A 20,143-nucleotide genomic window follows, 5' to 3' on the forward strand; every position below is an offset into this window, starting at 1 on the left:
GTTTTTTTAATACAATTAAATATTTTATTAAATTAAATAGAAATAAAATGAATCATTTTTTAATAAAATAAAATATTAAATAATAACAAATAAAAATGAAAAAAATCCTTACAAATGAAATTAAGCAAAAAAAATTAATATACAAACTATTTGTTTTTATTCTAAATTAGATGTAATAAATAAATTAAATAATTATAGAGATAAATAACAAGTTAAAATATTTTAATTTATTAATTATATAGAGAACAAAATATTAAGAAATATTTATTGATGGTTTGAAATACTTATTTCATTAAATTCTAAGATAAAAAATTAGTAAATTTTCACTCATTAGTGAAGACCGCGCTTAATTAACCAAAAATTAAATGTGTTTTCATGCAAATAAAATTAAAAAACAAATATAATTAATGTGCGAATTAGGTTTTTGGAATTTTATTCTTTATTAAAGTTAATTTATTTTGTCTTATAAAATCAAATGAATCAATAAATGTAAATGAGTTTCTAAAAAATGTCTATTTATAATTAAAATTTAGCACTAAATTAACAAGCTTTTATTTTCATATTTAAAATATCGTATTTTCTTATTAATAAAGGTTTTTGAAAAAATATTTTTTTAATATAGCTAATCCTAAAATCAATTTTAAAATAGTTTGTTTCTTTTAATTTTTACCTTAATAAATGAGAATTTACAGTGTAATAATTATGATTATTCATAATAAAAATATTCATAATTATAATATGAAGTTAATTTTTTTTGTGTACCTCATTAAATAAATAAATAAATACCTTATCATAAATTTTTCTTTTTCTAAGTTAGGAATATATATTTTAGATGTATAAGGGCAATAAACTTTAAACTTGTTCATTTGTCTTACTTTTTCAAATACTTAGTTTTTTTGGGGTATAAATAAATCATTTAGAGATATAATAAATTTATAGTCATCTCTTAATTTAAAGTAATCTTTCAAATCATTAAAATATTATTCTAAGTTAAGCTCCTACTAATTAATATATATAAAGTTGTAAATTTCTTACTTATTTTATACAAACATTTTTGTATTTCCAGGTAAAATTACTTAAAGATTTAATCAATTTATAGTCATCTCTTAATATATAGTAAGTTTTTCAAATCAACTAAATATTAATCTAGGTTAAGCTGCTACTAATATATGTAAAGTTGTAAGCTTCTTAATATGTCTTATTTTATCCAAATACTTTAATATTTCCAGGGTAAAATCGCCTAAATGTTAATCAATTTGGAGTAATTTCTTAATTTTCAAAAAAGATTAAAGTTATAGGGATAAGCTCATATTAGCATAGTAAAAAATATTTATTGAAGTCTTTTACTTTATACAGACACACACAATAAGTCTTTGAATTATTAAATCAAGTAAATAAATTTTCATAGACACACGTGAAGATTAATAAAAAATGTTTTATATTTAATAACTAAAAAAAATTAAATAGTTTTCTTATACTATATTAATCAACTTAAAAGTATTTATTTAAAAAGTATATTCATTCCTGATAAATTCAAATTCAAGTTTCTAAGTGAGAAAAATAGAATTTGGAATAGAAAGTCTTTTTAATTAATCTAAAAAAGAACTTTAAAAAGAATTATCAATTCAAATAAAATACATTTATTTTAAATGACATGATTTCTTTTAATTAATAAACTATTAATAGAGTTTTAGCATTAACAAACAAACAAATAAAAAAATATATACTGATAAAATGAAAAAGCAAAAATCTTTTAGTGTAGAAAACGACAAATTAAAAGTAGAAGTTATTATTCTATATTTATACTTCAATTTTATTTATTTTATGATAAAAGGTTTCTGATTTTAAAAATTGTAGTGATCTCCAAATCTTAAAAATAGACTTTTATTCTTGGTATATTTTTTGATACATATTTTACTTTACTATTTATTTTTTATTTACTATAATTTTTATTCTCTACAATTAATTGACCAAACAAATAAATTTTCGGGATTCTTTTTTGAAAACGTTTAGAAAGAAATAAATGAAAAAATGTTTAAATTATTTAAATTAATGCAATGCGGTGAATAAAATAAATATTATTTTAAATATTAATATTAAAATAATTAGCTCTTTTGATGAAGAAGTTTCTTAAAAATTTAGCGAGCTGATGAAAAATTGTTCAAGTATGTAAAAACTAAAAATAAAATTCCATAATTACTATTAATACTATGTCGAAACTTTTTACTCATCTAATTTAGCTATTTGCTTATCTAAGTTAAATAATTTGATCACTTTTTCACTAAATTTTTGCGATTTTGATTTTTTTGATAAAGATCTCTAATCAATATTACATGGTTTAAGTAAATGTTAAAATTTAGAAACTTTAAAGCTAACACTTATGTAAATAATATTCTCATTTTTATTTATTTATTTATTTATTTATTTATTATTTTTAATATATTTTATAAGTTAAAACAATGTTGAATTATATAAAATTTGCCTTTTTAATTGAAAGATATTGTTTTACATGTTATTTTTGATAATTAATAAGTTTAATTTAATTAATAATAAAATGAATTTTATGATATTATTCTTAAATAATGTTATTTAAAAAATTAAATTAAACTTTTATCAAACTAAAAAAGTTAGTGCGCTATTGAGGCAAATTTGAGCTTAGCATTTTAGAACATAAAAAATCTCAAATGCTTGATTTTAAATCTTGGGTAAGAATAATTGAATTTAAAAATTAAATTTTTTATTGATAAATAACTTGCATTTGTTTTTATATAATTTCATATCAAAAAATTAAACTTATTATATAGAGATAATTTTATTGAAGATGCAGGAGCATCTTTTTTAGGCAGTCAATTATCAAAATGTTCAAATCTTTAAAATTTAAAGCTTTAACTTATGTAAGAAAATATTATTTGTTTTATCAACTAACTAATCAACATAAATAAAAGATAAAACTTAGTTGGATATGAAGGTGATATTAAATTAGCTTAAGGATTAGCTAATTGTGAATAACTCAAGACTCTAACAATTTAGCTCTCTCCTAAGTATTAATTTGAAGAGTAAGTACACATTTTAATTATGTTTTAAAGTAAAAAAGTTTTTTTCAAGACTAAACTAAGTCTTGATAATTTTATTTCTTTAAAATCAAAACAATTTAAATAGCTTACTGTAATAATTTTTCTTCAGTGTGAAATTAAAGCAATTTAAACAGAAATTTTTTATTATTTATATAGCGATGACTATTTTTTAAAATTGCAAAGTGCTAATAATAACTGAAAACTAATTGCAGTAAGTTTGTTTATAAAATATTAAATGAATAATTTTAAGATAAGTAAGTAAGTATCTAATAACTATTCAAAATGAAAAAAAATCAATTGAATTTTTAAAAAAATGTTTTTAGAGTTAATAATAGTTATTTATTTTTCAACTTATTGTAAATAATATTGACTTATTTATAATTTTATTTTATAAACCAATAGAAAAAAAGATTTTGATGATACTTGTACTAATTTTTTTAGAGAGCTAAGTAAGAGTAAGAATCTAAAGAACTTGAGAGTATCATACTTGTAATTTACTTATCTATTTATTTATTTATTTATTTATTTGTTTTAATTTTATCTAAGACCTAGTCTTTTAATATTTAAACATTTATTTATTTATTTAAATCTTTGCTATTTAAAGCTATGATGGAATGATTATGAAGGATCTTATCAAAGGATTAAAATGTCTAAAAAATATTTTTACAATTGAGTACGATTTTACGTAAATATTTTTATATTTTCAATTATTTTTTATGTTTTAATTTTTTTAATACTTAATTAATTGCATTTTTTTAAATTATCCTTTTAATTTAAAAGTATAAATGAATGCAATGCTATAAGGGCTAGTTTGATGAAATTAAAATATTTGGTTACTTTTAATTAAAATACTGATTGAGACAAAGTTAAAGTCAATTTTAATATCAAAAAGCTTGATTTGAGAAAAATATATATGAAGCACGTTTTATTTTATTCGTATTGAAATATTTTACAAAGATTAAATAAGCTGATTCTATTTGCTATAAAATCAATTTAAAATGAATTAAATCAACTTTTTCTCATTATAATTTTAAAAAATAATTAATAAATCTAAGCAGCTCAAAAATTAAATAAAATATAAAAACATTTAAGATATTTTTTATGTAAGAATTAAATATTTATTTAAAAAATTAAATACTTGCTTATCTTTGAATAAAATGACAAGATTTATATACATTTTTATTACTTAATAAAATTGAATCTTAATTAATTATTATAAGGAATATTTAGATTTTCACATATTTTTTATTGATTAAAATCATAGAGGTAATTTTCTATTTTTGTAGAATTAAAATTTGTCATCAATTTATTTCATTAAGTTTAAGCATAGTTCATCTTTATTAGGGAGAGTAACTATCTGAACATTTACAGGTAGTTTTGCAGATCCTTTCATTTCTTCATTAATAACCGAAGTCATTTTATCTTTGATTTTGGTGTTATTATAATGCTATTCATCATCTCTAACTTCAGTAACAGGAACAACACCTTTTAGATTTTAAATTTAATTAATATGTTAAATCAACTTTTTACTGCCAATTTAAAATTTGACATATTCAAAAAATTATTATTGTTATCACACTCTAAATCCTCATTAATAAGACCAAAAAAAATCAACTTTTTTCAAAAAATTTTTAATAGATGTATTACAAAAAAATGGTACTTTAGAGCCTATTTTTTTGGTTTTTGTTTTCAGTAATAATGGTAAATTCATTATTATTTTTAATATTATTAATTCGCTTAAGAAATTTTATATTAGTTTAATTTATGTTTATTGATTGGTATTGTTATTTAAATGTTTTCTTAGCAACTAATTATCATATTGATTTAATAACTAAGGTACTAACTAGCTAGTTATTATTCCTTTGATAATTTAAAAAGTACACGTTCAAATTTATTATATTATTTGTTTGATTAATATTTAGTAACATATTCAAGTAAAAACTTATTAGACTTTTAACAATATTTTTACTTTCTTTAAATAAATAATTTATTTATAGAATATACTAAATAGTTTTCATTTTAAAGATATTTTTTTTAAATATTGACTAAAAAATTTTACTAATTAAATTTGTTAGCTTAAAAATAAATAAATAATAAAGTGGTAGTTAAATTTGATTAGTTGAATATTAATGTTAAATTTTATTTAGAAATAAAGTTAAAATAATACCTGCTGGGAAATTAAGTACATTCCAAATGTATAGATAAGATGTGGCTAAACCAATTTTAGCTGATGTATTATGCTTTAATGCAGGAGTAGTAAAGCAAGGCATAATAATAGCTTGTATGTTTAGATCTTCAAGATATTTTAACACTTGCTTTTTCAAAGTTTAAACTTCATCAGAAACTATTAGGTAGTCTTATGCAGTATTTTCTTATTTCATAATGCTTAGTGCTTTGTAATTTCTTTTTTAGCCAGTTAATTTTAAAAATAATTCAATCAGCTTCTTCAATTTTGCAGGACAGTAAAAAGGAATAGTGATAAGCTTGTAAACTTCCAAATAATCTAAATGGTATTAAAATGAAATAAGAAAAAACAATTCAAATTATTTTTGATAAAAAGTAATCAACCTTCATCACCAAGTTGATGTTCATAGCCTTTTAAGCCATCCATGGAGCAAAGTTGATAAAAAATGTAAATTAATCTTTCAATGTTCGGGATTTGAATCTCTACAAGTTCATGTCCTTATTCTCTGAGACCATCTACTGTCATTTAAACAGCTCTTTAGTTAGCCAGTGATGCATCAAACTCATCAAGAGTCTTCAAAAAACCAATTTTTAGCTTTTGTTGATTTTTTCCATAAAGTATTTCTTTATCAAATGGAACGTAGAGTTAATGCAATAAACCTTCATTTAGCTTAATATTCAGCAATTCTTTATGGTTAAGAGCTTCCATAAGCAAAATGCAGTCATCCATGTTTTTGCAGATTGGACCAATTGAAGTCTATTTTGCAAAATTAAATTATAAACTTAAAAATTTTTTAAAAGCATTAAAACTCTTTCTTAAAATTATTTAAAAAAAAAAAAATATTGGGAAAATTATCAAAAAAATTATTTATTTATTCGTCCATTCATTGATTTATTTATTCATTCGTTCATCCATTTATTAACTATTTAATTTATTCGTTCATTCATTTATTAATTTCTTTACTCATTCATTCATATATTAATTTATTTACTCATTCATTCATTTATTTATTTATTCATTTATTCATTCATTTATTAACTAATTAATTTATTCATTCATTCATTCATTTATTAATTTCTTTACTCATTCATTTATTATTAAATATTTAATTTATTCATTCATTTATTAATTTAATTACTCATTCATTTATTATTTAATATATTGATATATTGATTGATTGATTGATTTATTTTTATTACTTTAATTATTGTTTCGCCACGCTAGGTAGGAGCATACATAGATTATACTTATAAAGGTATTCTACCACTTGTTGGCTTGAACCCATAAAGGCCATTGAAACCTATTTTAATAATAAATTATTTCTATAATAACAATTAAAAACAAAAAATGAGTTAGAGAATTTGAATTTTTAAGATATTTGAAATAAATAATTTCTAAAAAGTTAGAAAATTTGGCATTTATATTTATTTATTAATTTATTTATTTATGTTAACTCCTAATTAAAATTAAATGATATCTTTTTAGGTTATTTTTAGATAATTAATTAAGCTTTTTTATTTACTTGCGGGAGATCTTATTGAACCACCAAAATCAGTGCCAACTCCTAAAGGAGAACATCTTGTTGCTACACATACTGCTTCGCCACCAGAAGAACCTCCTGGATATCTTGTTTTATCCCAAGGATTCAATGTTCTACCATATATTCTATTAATTGTTTCAAAACTCATTCCTAATTAAGGAACATTGGTTTTGACAAAAGGAATTCCGCCTGAAATTTTAATTAATTTAACAGTTAAACCATCATCTTATTATATTCTTTCTAGTCTATTGGCACAACCCATTGAAGTAGATATTCCTATTTAAATATTATTTGATAATTAAGTTTAAATAAAATAGAATCAAAACATGAAGGATAAAGTATTTATTGCAATTATATTATCTTTCCATACTTTATTTATGTGATTTATTTATTGCACATTTTAAATTACATTTTCTTATTGCAATTTTTAATGATTTGCTTAAAATTTGGTTATTTTCTTCTTTTAAGCTATTTATTGCGATTTTTCTTAGTTAAAATGGCTTTTTACCTTTGACATCGAAGAAATCCTTAATTGAAACGGGAACTCCATAAAGAGGCTATGAATCTACAATATTTGGATCTTCTAGTCTTTTTTAATCAAGAACTTTTGCAAATTCAATTGCTCTTTCATAGTCAAACTCTGTAATACAATAGTATTCTTTTAATCCGATTTCTCTACATCTGTGACTAAAAATGTTGACTAAGTCTTCACTTGTTACCTCATTCTTCTTAAGCATCTCTTTGAGCTATGAAACAGAGGCATTTAAGATTGATTCTAATTTTTCCTAAGAAAAGTTAGGAAGATTTATTTTTAAACCTGCGATTTTGGCTAATCTAGCTTAATTATATTAATTTATTTTGATAAGAATCTTTCTGTGCTTTCTGTAGTTGTTAAGCATCTTAAAGATCTTAATAATGGCTCCTATACCGAACATGACTATATGATATCTCAGCCTTTGTCTGACTGTGAATTTGAAATTGAGAATCTTCTGAATTATAGTTTCTTATTGAGTTTCCATTTTAGTTATGATGCGCTTTTCCTTAAATATGTTGAAAAGATAGTTAATTACTTAAGATATTTAGTATATTTAAAAATTATTAGTGATCAATTAGAGTTTGTTTAATAATTCTATTAGATCATTTAATAGTATAAATCGTCAAAAAAGATCTATCTAATTAATTATTTTCGTTTATTTCCTTTTTTCAAATTAGCATTAATCAAAATAATTAGTTTCATACAACTCAGAGATTAGTTTATGACCATATTTTCCAAACATATTTCTTTTTAGTTTAGTTTATCAGGAAAGATATGGTGAATTTTTACTACTTTTTAATTAATTCCAATACATTAACTCTCTTTCAAATAGTCAAGTAAACACCAACTGTAACATAAAAATAATTAAAAATGTTGAAAACTCAATAAATAGAAATGAATAAATATAAGCTATAAATAGAATTTGATGTAATAACTCTTAAATATATCAAATATTTAATAATAATTTAAAACTTTTCTTCATTAAATGATAAAAAACAAAGAGAAAATAATAATAATAAAATAATATAATGAATAGTAATATGCTTAAAAAATAAAAAATGATAATCTTTAAAACAAAAAATATATAAAATATAGTAATAAAAAACAATAAGGAGTAATTAAGTAATTAATAGATATTTATTTGATAAAAATATCTAAAAATAAACCATTGAAAACAATCATGTTTACTAATAAAAAATTATTTGATTAATAAATAGAAATATCAGATCTATTCAGTAGTTATCAGAATAAATTGAAGTATATTTAGTTTCATTTTGGAAAATTAGGTTTAAAATATGAATGCAATCTGATTAAGCTATGATTTGTAGTTACCATTTTATTAGGTATAATTAACATTAATTAAATAGACAGTATTTACTAAAGATTGTTTTATTTATCAAAATAACATAGCTTTTTTTATTATAAATAAAAGTTAATTAGAATAATAAAGATTTATTTTGCACATTTTTCAATTTTAATTTGATTAAAAGAATTAATAATTTATTGGTTGAATATTTATTTGTATAAAAAAGTGAATAATGAATTTATAAGTTGAATATATGTATTTATTTATATAAAGTATTTCTGTTTATGCAATATGCAATTTAGAGTACGTAAAAAGATATATTTATATAGAACTTCTAAATATAAAAATTGATTGATTGGTTTATTTATTTATTTATGATTTTTTAGATCATAATTAAAGTACTAAGTAATTTTATTTATAATATTCTTCTTCTTGATTATCAGCATGTGTTTCTTCATTAAGTATTGGCTATATGTTTTTTTATTCTTTTTGTGAGTAGCTTCAATTTATGTAAAGAAACTTTTTAAAAAATAAGCTCAAAGGCTAATTTATGCACTTATTTTTTAGTCTAAGTTTTCACTTTGTAGTTAGTGTTGTTGATAATTTTAGAAGATTTTTCATAGAAAGTAGTAAGTATTTATGTATGTATATGAGTATAGTGATTTTTAATATAGAGTAAATCTTTATTTTTAAAAGTGAAATGTTGTATTTTGAGGTTAATTGATTTATTTTAATTGTTTCTTAAAAATTGGGTTTTTCATTAATTTTTAAATGCGAAGTTCTACTATTCATTTGTTTATTTAATTATTTTTAATATAATAGTAATTCATTTATTCATTTATTTATTTATTTATTTTCTCTTCAAATTATTAAAAAAAATATTTTCTTTTAATTTTTAATTCTTTCACATAGGGAAAGAGTGATTTTAATAGAATTGTATTTGGTCGTCTAGTTGTTTCATAACGTTTAAGCATAACTCATCTCTGTGAGGTAAGCAAGTTATTTGAACGCCAACAGGCATTCCCTCGGTGTTTTGTCTCATTCTTGAGTCTAGCAATTTAGAAAATTTATCCTTGACTCTTGAATTGGTGTAATGCTACTCATCTTTTCTGACTTAAGTCACTGGTACGACACCTAATGGATTGATAAATATAAGATTAATAAGGGCTTTGAAAAAAGAATGAATGAATGAATGTAAGTTATTTGCTTATTTTTTAAATTGGATTTATAAAAGAAATATTTTTTATTAACAAAGAATTTTATGAAAGATATTTCTTTCACATCAAAAAATTGTCGAATGAATTTATCCAATAGATTACCTGAAGGGAAATTGACTACATTCCAAATCAAATTATAAATAGAATTGATTGTTGACTCTCTAAACATGTCATGAGCTACAGCAGGGTGAGAAAAACAAGGTGAAATTATAGCTTGAATCTTGTGCTCTTAAAAGAATGAAATAACTTTCTAACGATACTTCAAGATAGAGTCACAATTGCGCAAATACTCAGGTGCTGATAATTTGTAGCCCCATTCAACTGTATCTGCAACTCTATTTTCTCCTAACAATCTAAGTAACTTACAGATTCCTGCTCTCTTCACTTTTGACCATTTAGAACAATTAACTACATTAGTGAATTCTTCTCCAAAATCTAATCATTAAATTAAAAAATTTCGTTAATTTTTTCCATCTAATAATTTTTAATTTAATCATAATCTTCCATTAAATTCATTTAACTCTGCCAATTTTTTATTCATAACAAAACCCTTTCAGTAGAAAGGCAAAAATTAGCTAAATAAGAAAATTTATTTTTGAAAAACTCAAATAGGGTTTCAGAAATTTGAATTAAAAATTCAAGTTTTTTATAAAAAATATTTGTGTTTAAATACAGATTTTCAGTTTAAAAAAGTATTCTTCAAATTTTTTAAACTTTATTTTCAAAATTAAACAGAAAATATTTTATTTTAAATAAGAAAAAATAAATTGCTGGTTTTAACAAATATTTAAAAATCCTTGTTTTAATTAAAACATAAAAATGTAAATTATATTTGCAAGCTCAAATTGGTCGAAGGAAGACCATTTCTTTAGTTTTTTTTAGAATTAATTAAAATGAAAATTGAGAAACTTTCGTTTTAATTTAATTGAGTAAAATTTTGTTTGAGCAATTTTTTAAGACTTAACTTAAAATGCTAATTTTAAGCTGCATTTTTAAGCATAGAAATATATGATGAAAGAAATTTAATGGTAAATAAAAGAATGATGCATTTAATAAATACCTTCGTCTCCTATGATTTCTTAGTAACCTTCTATTTAATCGCAAGAAGAGTGTATATAAAAGTGCTTAGTAAGTTCTTTGGCAAATGGGAAATCTATTTCAATAACTTCGTGACCTGCTTTTCTCAATGCTTCAGCTGCTTCTTCAACAGCTCTCTAGTTACATAAAGTGGAATCGAAGTAGCTCAAAGTTTTATAGTATCCGATTCTGAGCTTTGTGTTGTGATCGTTGTAAGATTTTTCATCGAAAGGTTTAATAACTTCATAAATGTCCTAGAGTGAAGGAGGCAAGTTTTGAATATATTCGACATTAGTAACAGCTTTCATCAGCAAAACAAGGTCTTCAACGGATTTTCCCATAGGGCCTGAAGTAGTCTTTTAAAATAAAAAGGAATTTGAATAAAAATAACTGAAAAGAAAGCAAAAACGGTTATGAATAAATAATTTAAAAATTGTGTGTTTGCTTTTTGTGTGTGAAGTGATTCCTTATGTTTTATTGACAATTAATTGATTTGTTTAAATTTTATGATAGAAATTATCGGATAAGTCGTAATTCACATCATCTAAAAATTTAGAAGTTCATATTCTTTTTCTTTTTTAGTGAAATGAATTAAATTAGTAAATTCAATGATTAATTGAATGAATGAATGAATCTCTCTCCTTACTTTTGAATTATTTATTACTATTAATAATTGATCAAAAACCTTTCTATTAATTAAATTTTCAATCTCCAATTAAAATTTCTTTTTGCTTAATAAAATCAAAGAAACAAAGAAACAAAGAAAGAAAGAATGGGGAGGATCAATCACAAATCACATGAGGAAGAGTAAGATTATTATTTAAAAAAAAACAGTATTGATAAGAAAAATTTATTCATTCACAAAATACAAACGAATTGTTTTTCTATTTCAACCTAGTTCATTTATATTTATTTATTTAGTTGATGTTTCTTTCTACTTTTAAATAGATTGATAGAAAAAGCAGTATCTCTATTTTTTAAAGATCACTGCATTCATTTTACTTATCTGCTGAAATGTAAAAAATATCTAAAAGAAATCTAAAGATAATCAATCCATTTTGGAACTAACTTTTCTTTATTTTTCATTTCATTTTCCTCTTAAAATCTATGCATTTTCTCCCATTCTTTAAATTAAAAAATTTCTAGGAAGCTATTTTCTCTTCTAAAACTTAATGAATGAAAAAAACTTTCATTATCCTTGGCTGTTAAAGTAAATCAAATATTGATTGAATATGCTGCTACTGCTACTAGGCTTTTATAAAACAAACTGTTTCCTTCATTAATAATTTAAATTATCAAGAAATCCATGACTTATATTATGAAAGTAATATTTAAATAGCTTGAAGTAATTAAAAGTTAAGGTATCTAACTAACTAATTAACTAAATACTTAGATAAAATTTAATTCAACCAGCTTTTCTTTTATTCATGATCAGATTTCTTATCTAAATTAAAAAATCTAAACACTCATTTTTCTTTATTCATTCATTTAACTATTTTTTAAACACTCATTCAAATTTAAATGAGTTCTTGATTTTCATTTTTGTTTTTTATTTGTTTGTTTGTTTGTTTGTTTGCTTGTTACTGCTCACTCATTAACTAAATAAATAAAAAACTATTCTTCACACTCATAAGTTTATTTAAAACCCTTTTTATTTTTTAAATTAAATTACTCTAATGATGGTCTTTCCTGCTAATATAGGCGAGTAGTATGTTCCTCCTTGAATTGGTATTCTTCCTGAAGTAGGTTTGAATCCATAAATGCCTGTCATTCCTTTTTCATTTAATTAAATATAAATAAGTAAGTAAAAAAAAAAAATTAATAAATTAAAAAATAAGCTTGGATGGCTGGCCCAAATTAATCTGTTTCATTACAATTTAAAAATTTAAATACTCTTCTTTAGCTTTCAACAAAAAAAACTGGTTATGATTGTGTAGAAATATTTTTTACCTGAAGGAGTTCTGATTGAACCAGCAATATCAGTGCCTAGTCCTATAGGGGATACTCTTGCAGCTATAGCAGCTGCTTCACCTCCAGATGAACCACCTGACATTTTCTTTACATCCCAAGGGTTTTTCACCTTTCCATAAAGTTTATTCTAGCTTTCATAGGAAAAAGCAAATTGTGGGACATTAGTTCTTATAAAAGGAATAGCACCTGATTCTCTTATGAGATGCATAATTAGTCCTTCCTTGTCTTTTATTGCATGGACTCTGTTATATACTCCAATAGAAGAAGGAAAACCTAAATATTTAAATTATTATTTAATGTTTTTTTTCATTTTTGAGTAAGTTATTTCAATAATTTTTTAATTTATTCTAATTATCTAATTAGAAATTTAGAAAAATAATTTTAAAACTTTGCAATTTGAGAAAAGAGATGCTATTAAAGTATATGTGTTTTTATAAGCTGAAAAATAATCAAAAAATAGCAATATTTAATCAAATTTAAAATGGGGATTATTTTAAATCTATGAAAGGTAGAAATTAAAAGACTAATTATTGAAAAACATAAATTTAAATATTACCTTTTTAGTCTATGCAGTCCTTTATGGATATGGGAATACCAAAAAGAGGTTTTTTATCAACAATAGAGGGGTTTTCTTTAATCATCTGATCGTATTGTTTAGCAAGAGTAATAGCTTCTTAGTAATTAACATCAGTAAGCAATTCTAAATCGATTCCAATAGTTATTGCTCTTTCAGTGAATATATTGACCAAATCTTCGCATGTTACTTCGTTGTTTTTGAGCATTTCCTTCAATTAAACCACGGAAGCATTGAGGATTTCTTCAATCTTTTCTTTAGATAAGTTAGTAGAACCTATTTTAGTTGACATAATCTTAGCTTTGTGATTTTTTCTGAATTCTAAGGAATCGTTGTGGATTTTTTAGGCTATTCTCTTCCTTTTTAAGCTCATGAGCCAGGAAACTCCTTAAGAAACACCGTAGCATAGAGCGCAGATGCCAACAACTTTTCTCAAACTCAAAGAAGAGGTTGAGAAGCTTGGAAAAAGCGATGTATGATTTTAGACTAAGGACATGAAATTACGAAATTAGAATAATTATATTACTTTTTTTCTTTTGTTTGTTTGACGAAATGTGAATTTTTATTAGAAATTACTTTTATAAATTTAATAATAACTTTATAATACAAAGAATAGATAGAGATACATACAAGTGATTTCTACCAATTATTTACTGAGCTATTTCTGTTTTATAAAGCTTTTTTGCATCTGTCTGATTATAAGTTTTATAATCAGCATAACAAAAAAAATACAGATCAAACAAATCAAATCAAATCGAAAGAAAACAAAATCAAAATCAAAATGCAAAAATAGAAAAATTGCAATTGTTTTTTTCTTAACTTGGATTAATAATTTTGAATGAGCATATTAGACGTAATTTCTCTCCCGTTGACGATAAAAGTGATTTTATATTTGTATTTTTAAATATAACGCAAGAAAATCGTTGCAAATTTGCTTAGAAGTTTAAACAATTTTGTGAGCAGGAAGCCTTAATCAGATATTTAAAATTTGGAGCTCAGAATTGAGTCTGTTTTGTATTTGGAATACTTTAGATTAATATTTATTTTAAATAAATCATGATTATTTTGGGGGATTGACTGTAACTATTTTGCTTTTTAAATTTTTTATAGATTTAAATTTTTTAATTAACAAGAAAAGAGAAGCATCATGCTTATCAATAATTACAAAAACTGCGTGAAAAATCTAATTTTCTTTCTAAAAATAAAATTCAAAATCCTGCTTATTTCAATAACAAATAAATATATAAATTTATTCATCTACAAATCAATGTTATTGAGCTAGCAAAACTTTTTAAAAAGTAAATAAATAAATATTCACAAGCAATGAAGCTCAAGAGAACATATTACAATTTCATAAATATCATCAAAGAAATTTCTTAATAATAAATTGTTGAATAATTTATTCAATAATCTCCTATAAAAATTTAGTCATCACCTCCTTTTTATTTAAATTTCAATAATAAAAAAGGTTTAATTCATTTAAATGAAAATAATATACATAGGAATAGAGATAATTATGCTTTTTTGTATTTATTTTCTATGAGTGAAATAAATTAAAGATGCAATTAAGATTACCAAATAAAATATAATTTTATTATTTCAATAAATCTTATAAAATTTATAAAGTTAAGTTAAATAATTTGTTTCAGTTGAAAAAAAGTTCTATTTTTATCACTTTTTTATAGTTATAAAGAATTATATCTTTTAGTTATTTACTTCTATGTTGTTTTTTTATAACTATGATTTAAACCAATATGTTCTTAATTGGTTTTAAATTTTCTATTTATTTTATGTGATTATAAAATTATTTTTGTGTGGAAAGCATAATAAAAGCCTTTGATTTTCTAAGAAAGAAAAAAATATATGTTTGGAAAATAACTAAAAACTGAATAAAGTTTTTGTTTGCAATGTTATTTATTAATTAATTAGGTTATTAAAAATAGTATATAAAAATTAGATAGTTTTTAGATAGAAAATAGATGAATTTGAATAAAAATTTGATTTTAATTTTATTGAGATTTATCAATCTGAGTTATTTAAAAAGAATGAAAATAAAAGCAGTAAAAAAAGAGAGAGTAGAAGGTAAAACGATGCAAACTAACATGAATATCGAATTAAATAAATAGCAATTGGTTAGATAAATATTTAGGAGAAATAGAATTGATTGAGTGATTGATTGATGAGTTAATTAATGAATGAATGTTGAGTTAATAAATTAACTAACTAACTAACTGATGGATTACAAGTAATAAAATAACGATAATATTTCTAAATTTATTATTATTATTACGCATTTTTATCACTAATGAAAATAATAATTTGAAATTCTTTAATTTACCAAGAATTTCTAATTAAAATTATCATTTTCAGAGTTTAACTGTGAAGATAAATTTATGAAATTATTTTTATATTTTTCTCACTTCTTTTCAAGCTTGGGTTGAGAAGAATGAGAGAAGCCGATTTTAACCTATTCAACGGAGTTTTAAACTTCTAATCTATTGTATCCAGTGTAGTTTCTAGTCCATAAGTTGCTGGTTTGGTTAATGAAGTCGTTGTAAACCTTGGGATTCCAGTATTAATCACCCTTGTAGAAAACTAAAGATCTTTGAGAGCTCATGCAAGTAACATCAACTAAGCCGTCAGCATCTTGGGCGCTTAAGTCCTTGACACCAGATCTAACAGAGGGAGGTAAATGTTCCAAATGAGCAACTTCGTAAACTTCTTCTTCAGTAGTACCGAAAGGAGAAACTCTAGTGACGAAGAGCAATTCTTTATCCTTAGAGAATTGAGCTCTGACGACGTAGTCCTTCCAGATGTTATTAATGTAGCTCAAAGCGATGTAAGTAGCATAGATGGCGACACCACCGACGGTAGGAATCTATTATTAACAAAAACAATAATTACTTTCATTTCATCTAATTTTATTATCTAAAATCCATTTATTAAGAAAGCAGAGAAAAATCATGATAAAACTAACTGTAAATATAATGAAATCATATTAAAAAATAATCAAATCATTTATATTCATTATTTTCATTTCAATCTGCTTTCATTAACTAAAGACCTCAGATATGCTATTTTAATAAATCTTAATAATTACATGGAGAGCATTGTTGTCCCATAAGAAGTGAGTGTGCTATTTTCATACAAATTTAAATATTAATATAAAATATTTTTAAAGAAATTATAAAATTTATCATCAATTAATTGAATTATTATTAGATAATTCATAAAGGGTTTTATCAAAAATGTTTTTAAATAAAAAATTTTTTTTTTCAATTTAAAGCTGAAATGAATTTGTGAATTCAATTTTTTTATAGCTTCTGTAAATCCATTTAAAAATATCTTTGTAAAGCAAATGAAGATGAATTTTACTTAGAAGTAAGGGAAGAAAAGGTTATCGTAAGCATGTTCAAGAGGCATGTGAGTCTTGAAGAAAATATTGTAGGGAACGAAGTAAGCACACCATAAATAACCAACAACAACGGAGTAGTTCCAGAACTTGGCCCATTCAAGTAATCTGGTGTTTTCATATAAAACTTCACCTTCTTCGAAGTTTAAGGAGGCGTTGGGATTGGCATTGGGAACCTTAACGAAGGGTTGGTCCAAGTAGTTGGGGTGATAGATATCACCTTCTAATCTCATTAAACGTTCGAAGGGGTTACCTAAGATTTCAGGGTGACCTAATCTATCAGCAACGTAGTTGTATCTTTAGTCATAGGGAGTGGTAACATCATATTTATAACCCTTGTCGTGGTGGAACTTCTTGGTGACAGGTCTGGAAGCCAATTCCTTGGGCCATTCAACATCGTAGTGGGTCATTTTAGAAGTTTTAGGAGTGAAAACCTATTTATTAATAAATAAAATCGATATTATAACAAATTAAAAAAAAATATGTATTTAATCATCCTAAATAGAATCTTTATCCTTAATGCCTTATCAAAAAACACTTAAATAACTATCATCTTATATTTATTTCAATAAAATTCCAAATTGCTTTCCAACCACTCTTTTAAAGCTCAAATTTATTTATTCTAATTGCTTTTTATAAAGAAATACTACAATCTAAATGAATTTTTGTCAGTTGCTTTTTATAATTAACAATATTCTTTTCAAACGAATTTATTTTGCTTATTCAAACTCAATTTTGCTGCATCAAATTTTATTTCTATCTATTTAAACTGATTGATTGATTTATCTAATTATTAAAAGATATTCTCTTCAAGATCCTTTAAGATATTATTTGCTTTGCTATTAAAAAAAGCTGGTTTTTTGCAATTAAAAACTAGCAGATCCCTATTTAAGAACTATGATTAACGACTAGCAAAATTTTACACTAATTGGATATTTTAGTTAAAGTATGTATTATTAGTATCTAGCAACCAAGATATTCATTCATTTATTTATTTATTTACTTATTAAATCGAATTTTGCATGAAATATGAATAATTTATCCTAACAGGATAAATAACTTCGTTTAAAATATAAATTGCATCTGATAATTTGAAAGGTCTTTTAAATACATTAATGCTGATAAAGATTCGTTCATAACATTTTATTTGTTATTTGTTAGTTAGTTATTTAGCTATTCGATATGAGCTGATTAGTGAAAGATTTTTAGTGGATTTATTGATTTTATTAGCTATTTTGGGTGAAACAATTAATTTCAATAGATAGATATGGAAAGTATTTCTGATGATAGTCAGTTATAGGAGCATTTTGTATGACTTGAAGGCAAGATTCTACTATGATAGTTTTATCTAGATATAATTAGATATTAAATAGTAAAAATTACGGATTGGTCGATCCATCTGTTTTCGTTTCTGTAGGCATCTCTGTAGAAATCGTTGGGATCAGATTAGCTCTTCTTAGAGACAGGAGCTGAGTAGTCTTGTAAACCAGCAGAAATATTCTTGGTAACACCAGGAACTCCTCTTAAGTAAGGTCTATCCATCTTTTGTAAGATGTCGTGAACCTTTCTTTGCATTTATAAGTTTCTCTTGAAGTCATCGATGAGCTTGTTGTGGGAATTAGTTGCAACATCAGCATTGTAATCATCTCTTTCGGATTCAACGTAATCCTTGGACTTGTGGTCGTAATGGCTCAAAGTAGTAGAGGGATGCTTCTTGTAATCCAAATAAGCCCACTTTTCCATGTCGGGAGTTACGTATCTCTAACGAACTTCATTCAAATAAGCTTCATCAGAAGCGGTTAATTTATGATGTTCAGCTCCATGTTGAGAAGCAAAACAGTAGATTTGATTGTAATTCAAAAAGCGTCTAGTGACCTTGGAAAGCATTGCCTATTTTAATAATATGGAATATATTACTTCTTAATTTAAACATGTGCTATTTTCTAGTTGATCCTAGGGAATGGTTGAGCATGTCATTTGACATTGCCCCAACTAATTTTGTCATTTTTGAAATTTTTTATTTATTTAAAGAGAGTCCCTTTCCCTTGTATTTCTATCTTCTTATATATACTAAGTTTTAAAGTAATGCAATAACTCTATACCTTTTTGTTTTCTTCTTTGAATTAATCTTCTTTACCCTTTTTTATTTTTCCTTTTTATATTTATTTTATTATTTATTAATCTTTTTCCTTCCTCTTTGTTAAACATTATCAATCTCATTCATTTTTCATTTATTCGTAGTCTCATCTTCTCTCATAATGCAATTTCTCTAAATTCCATTCTAATATCAATGGACTCCATGCTTATGTATTCAAATTCACTTCACATTTCTTTGCTTTTCTTTCACTCAATACAAGCAAATATTCATTTATTGCCTTCATATTGCTTGAAAAATAAAAGCACTATCTTTGTCAGATTAATATTTATTTATTTCTAATTATTTATTATCATCAAAATCTATTCATTTCATTTCTCTTCTTTTTCTAAGCAAATCATTCCTAATCTATTTATTTAATTAATTTATTTATTTATTTTTCTTTTCTCTCTTCAATTTACATACATACATACACACTCATTTCTTTATTTTAATTAGCTTTTATCTTTATTGTTCTTGGTCAAATTTCAATTTAGAATGAATCCATTTCAAACAAAAGATACATTCTTCAATAAAAAACATATCTTTTTCAAACATTTTTCAATTATCTAAATTGAATTTAAAAGATTTGCTCTTTTCAATATATAATTCATTTATTTATTGATTTTATGTTTAATGAATTCATATTAAATTACACTCCATTTACAAACAAATGTCTTTAAGTTGTAAATATTCTACTTAATTAATTCATTCATTATTAAAATATTTTTTTTAATTTAATAATTCAATGAAAAAATGAATTCTTGTAAAATTTAAAATTTTATTTTAATATAAAACCAGATAAAATAATATTTTTTTATTCACTATTAACCAAAGCAGCCTTTAAAATTTTAATTTCAATTTTTCTAAATATTTTAATGTTGCTATTAAATAAAAGCAAATGAAAAAATAATATTTAGATTTATTTTATTGAGATTTAATAATTTATTATAAAATCAGTAGTTTTTTTTCATTTAATAACATGCTTGCTAATTGTTTTTGTATCTGTTTTTACATTTTTAACTTTTTATAAAAATAAAAAAAAATGAATGAATTATTTATTTATTTATTTAATTAAATAATGAATGATTGATTATTAAGATATATTTATTTTTAGT

General features: G+C 22.9%; 4 protein-coding genes across 4 annotated transcripts; 1 reads left to right on the top strand and 3 right to left on the bottom strand. All coding sequences in view use genetic code 6, as the record gives it.

Moving 5' to 3' along the window:
* Positions 1–1,734: 1,734 nt before the first annotated feature.
* TTHERM_00361430 (hypothetical protein) lies at positions 1,735–3,933 on the top strand (the record flags this gene model as incomplete). The annotated part of the gene is made up of 9 exons (XM_001007353.2): positions 1,735–1,779; positions 1,835–1,893; positions 2,110–2,382; positions 2,628–2,705; positions 2,805–2,894; positions 2,946–3,056; positions 3,477–3,563; positions 3,679–3,759; positions 3,855–3,933. The coding sequence occupies 9 exons, from the start codon at positions 1,735–1,737 to the stop codon at positions 3,931–3,933; spliced, it is 903 nt and encodes a 300-aa protein (XP_001007353.2).
* A 399-nt stretch (positions 3,934–4,332) lies between these two features.
* Positions 4,333–7,818, bottom strand: TTHERM_00361450 (fatty-acid amide hydrolase; the record flags this gene model as incomplete). The annotated part of the gene is made up of 6 exons (XM_001007355.2): positions 4,333–4,559; positions 5,242–5,577; positions 5,643–6,015; positions 6,459–6,559; positions 6,782–7,075; positions 7,308–7,818. 6 exons carry the CDS (start codon positions 7,816–7,818, stop codon positions 4,333–4,335), a joined length of 1,842 nt encoding a protein of 613 aa, XP_001007355.2.
* Positions 7,819–9,544: 1,726 nt separating this feature from the next.
* TTHERM_00361460 (fatty-acid amide hydrolase) lies at positions 9,545–13,975 on the bottom strand (the record flags this gene model as incomplete). The annotated part of the gene is made up of 6 exons (XM_001007356.2): positions 9,545–9,774; positions 9,960–10,292; positions 10,918–11,290; positions 12,607–12,707; positions 12,885–13,178; positions 13,462–13,975. The coding sequence occupies 6 exons, from the start codon at positions 13,973–13,975 to the stop codon at positions 9,545–9,547; spliced, it is 1,845 nt and encodes a 614-aa protein (XP_001007356.2).
* Positions 13,976–15,895: 1,920 nt separating this feature from the next.
* Positions 15,896–18,778, bottom strand: TTHERM_00361490 (transmembrane protein, putative; the record flags this gene model as incomplete). Its single annotated transcript, XM_001007359.3, has 4 exons — positions 15,896–16,357; positions 16,580–16,615; positions 16,855–17,325; positions 18,275–18,778. 4 exons carry the CDS (start codon positions 18,776–18,778, stop codon positions 15,896–15,898), a joined length of 1,473 nt encoding a protein of 490 aa, XP_001007359.2.
* Between the last annotated feature and the right edge of the window lie 1,365 nt (positions 18,779–20,143).

This window comes from Tetrahymena thermophila (genome assembly GCF_000189635.1).
Source record: "Tetrahymena thermophila SB210 genomic scaffold scf_8254813, whole genome shotgun sequence".
NCBI classification, from domain to species: domain Eukaryota; phylum Ciliophora; class Oligohymenophorea; order Hymenostomatida; family Tetrahymenidae; genus Tetrahymena; species Tetrahymena thermophila.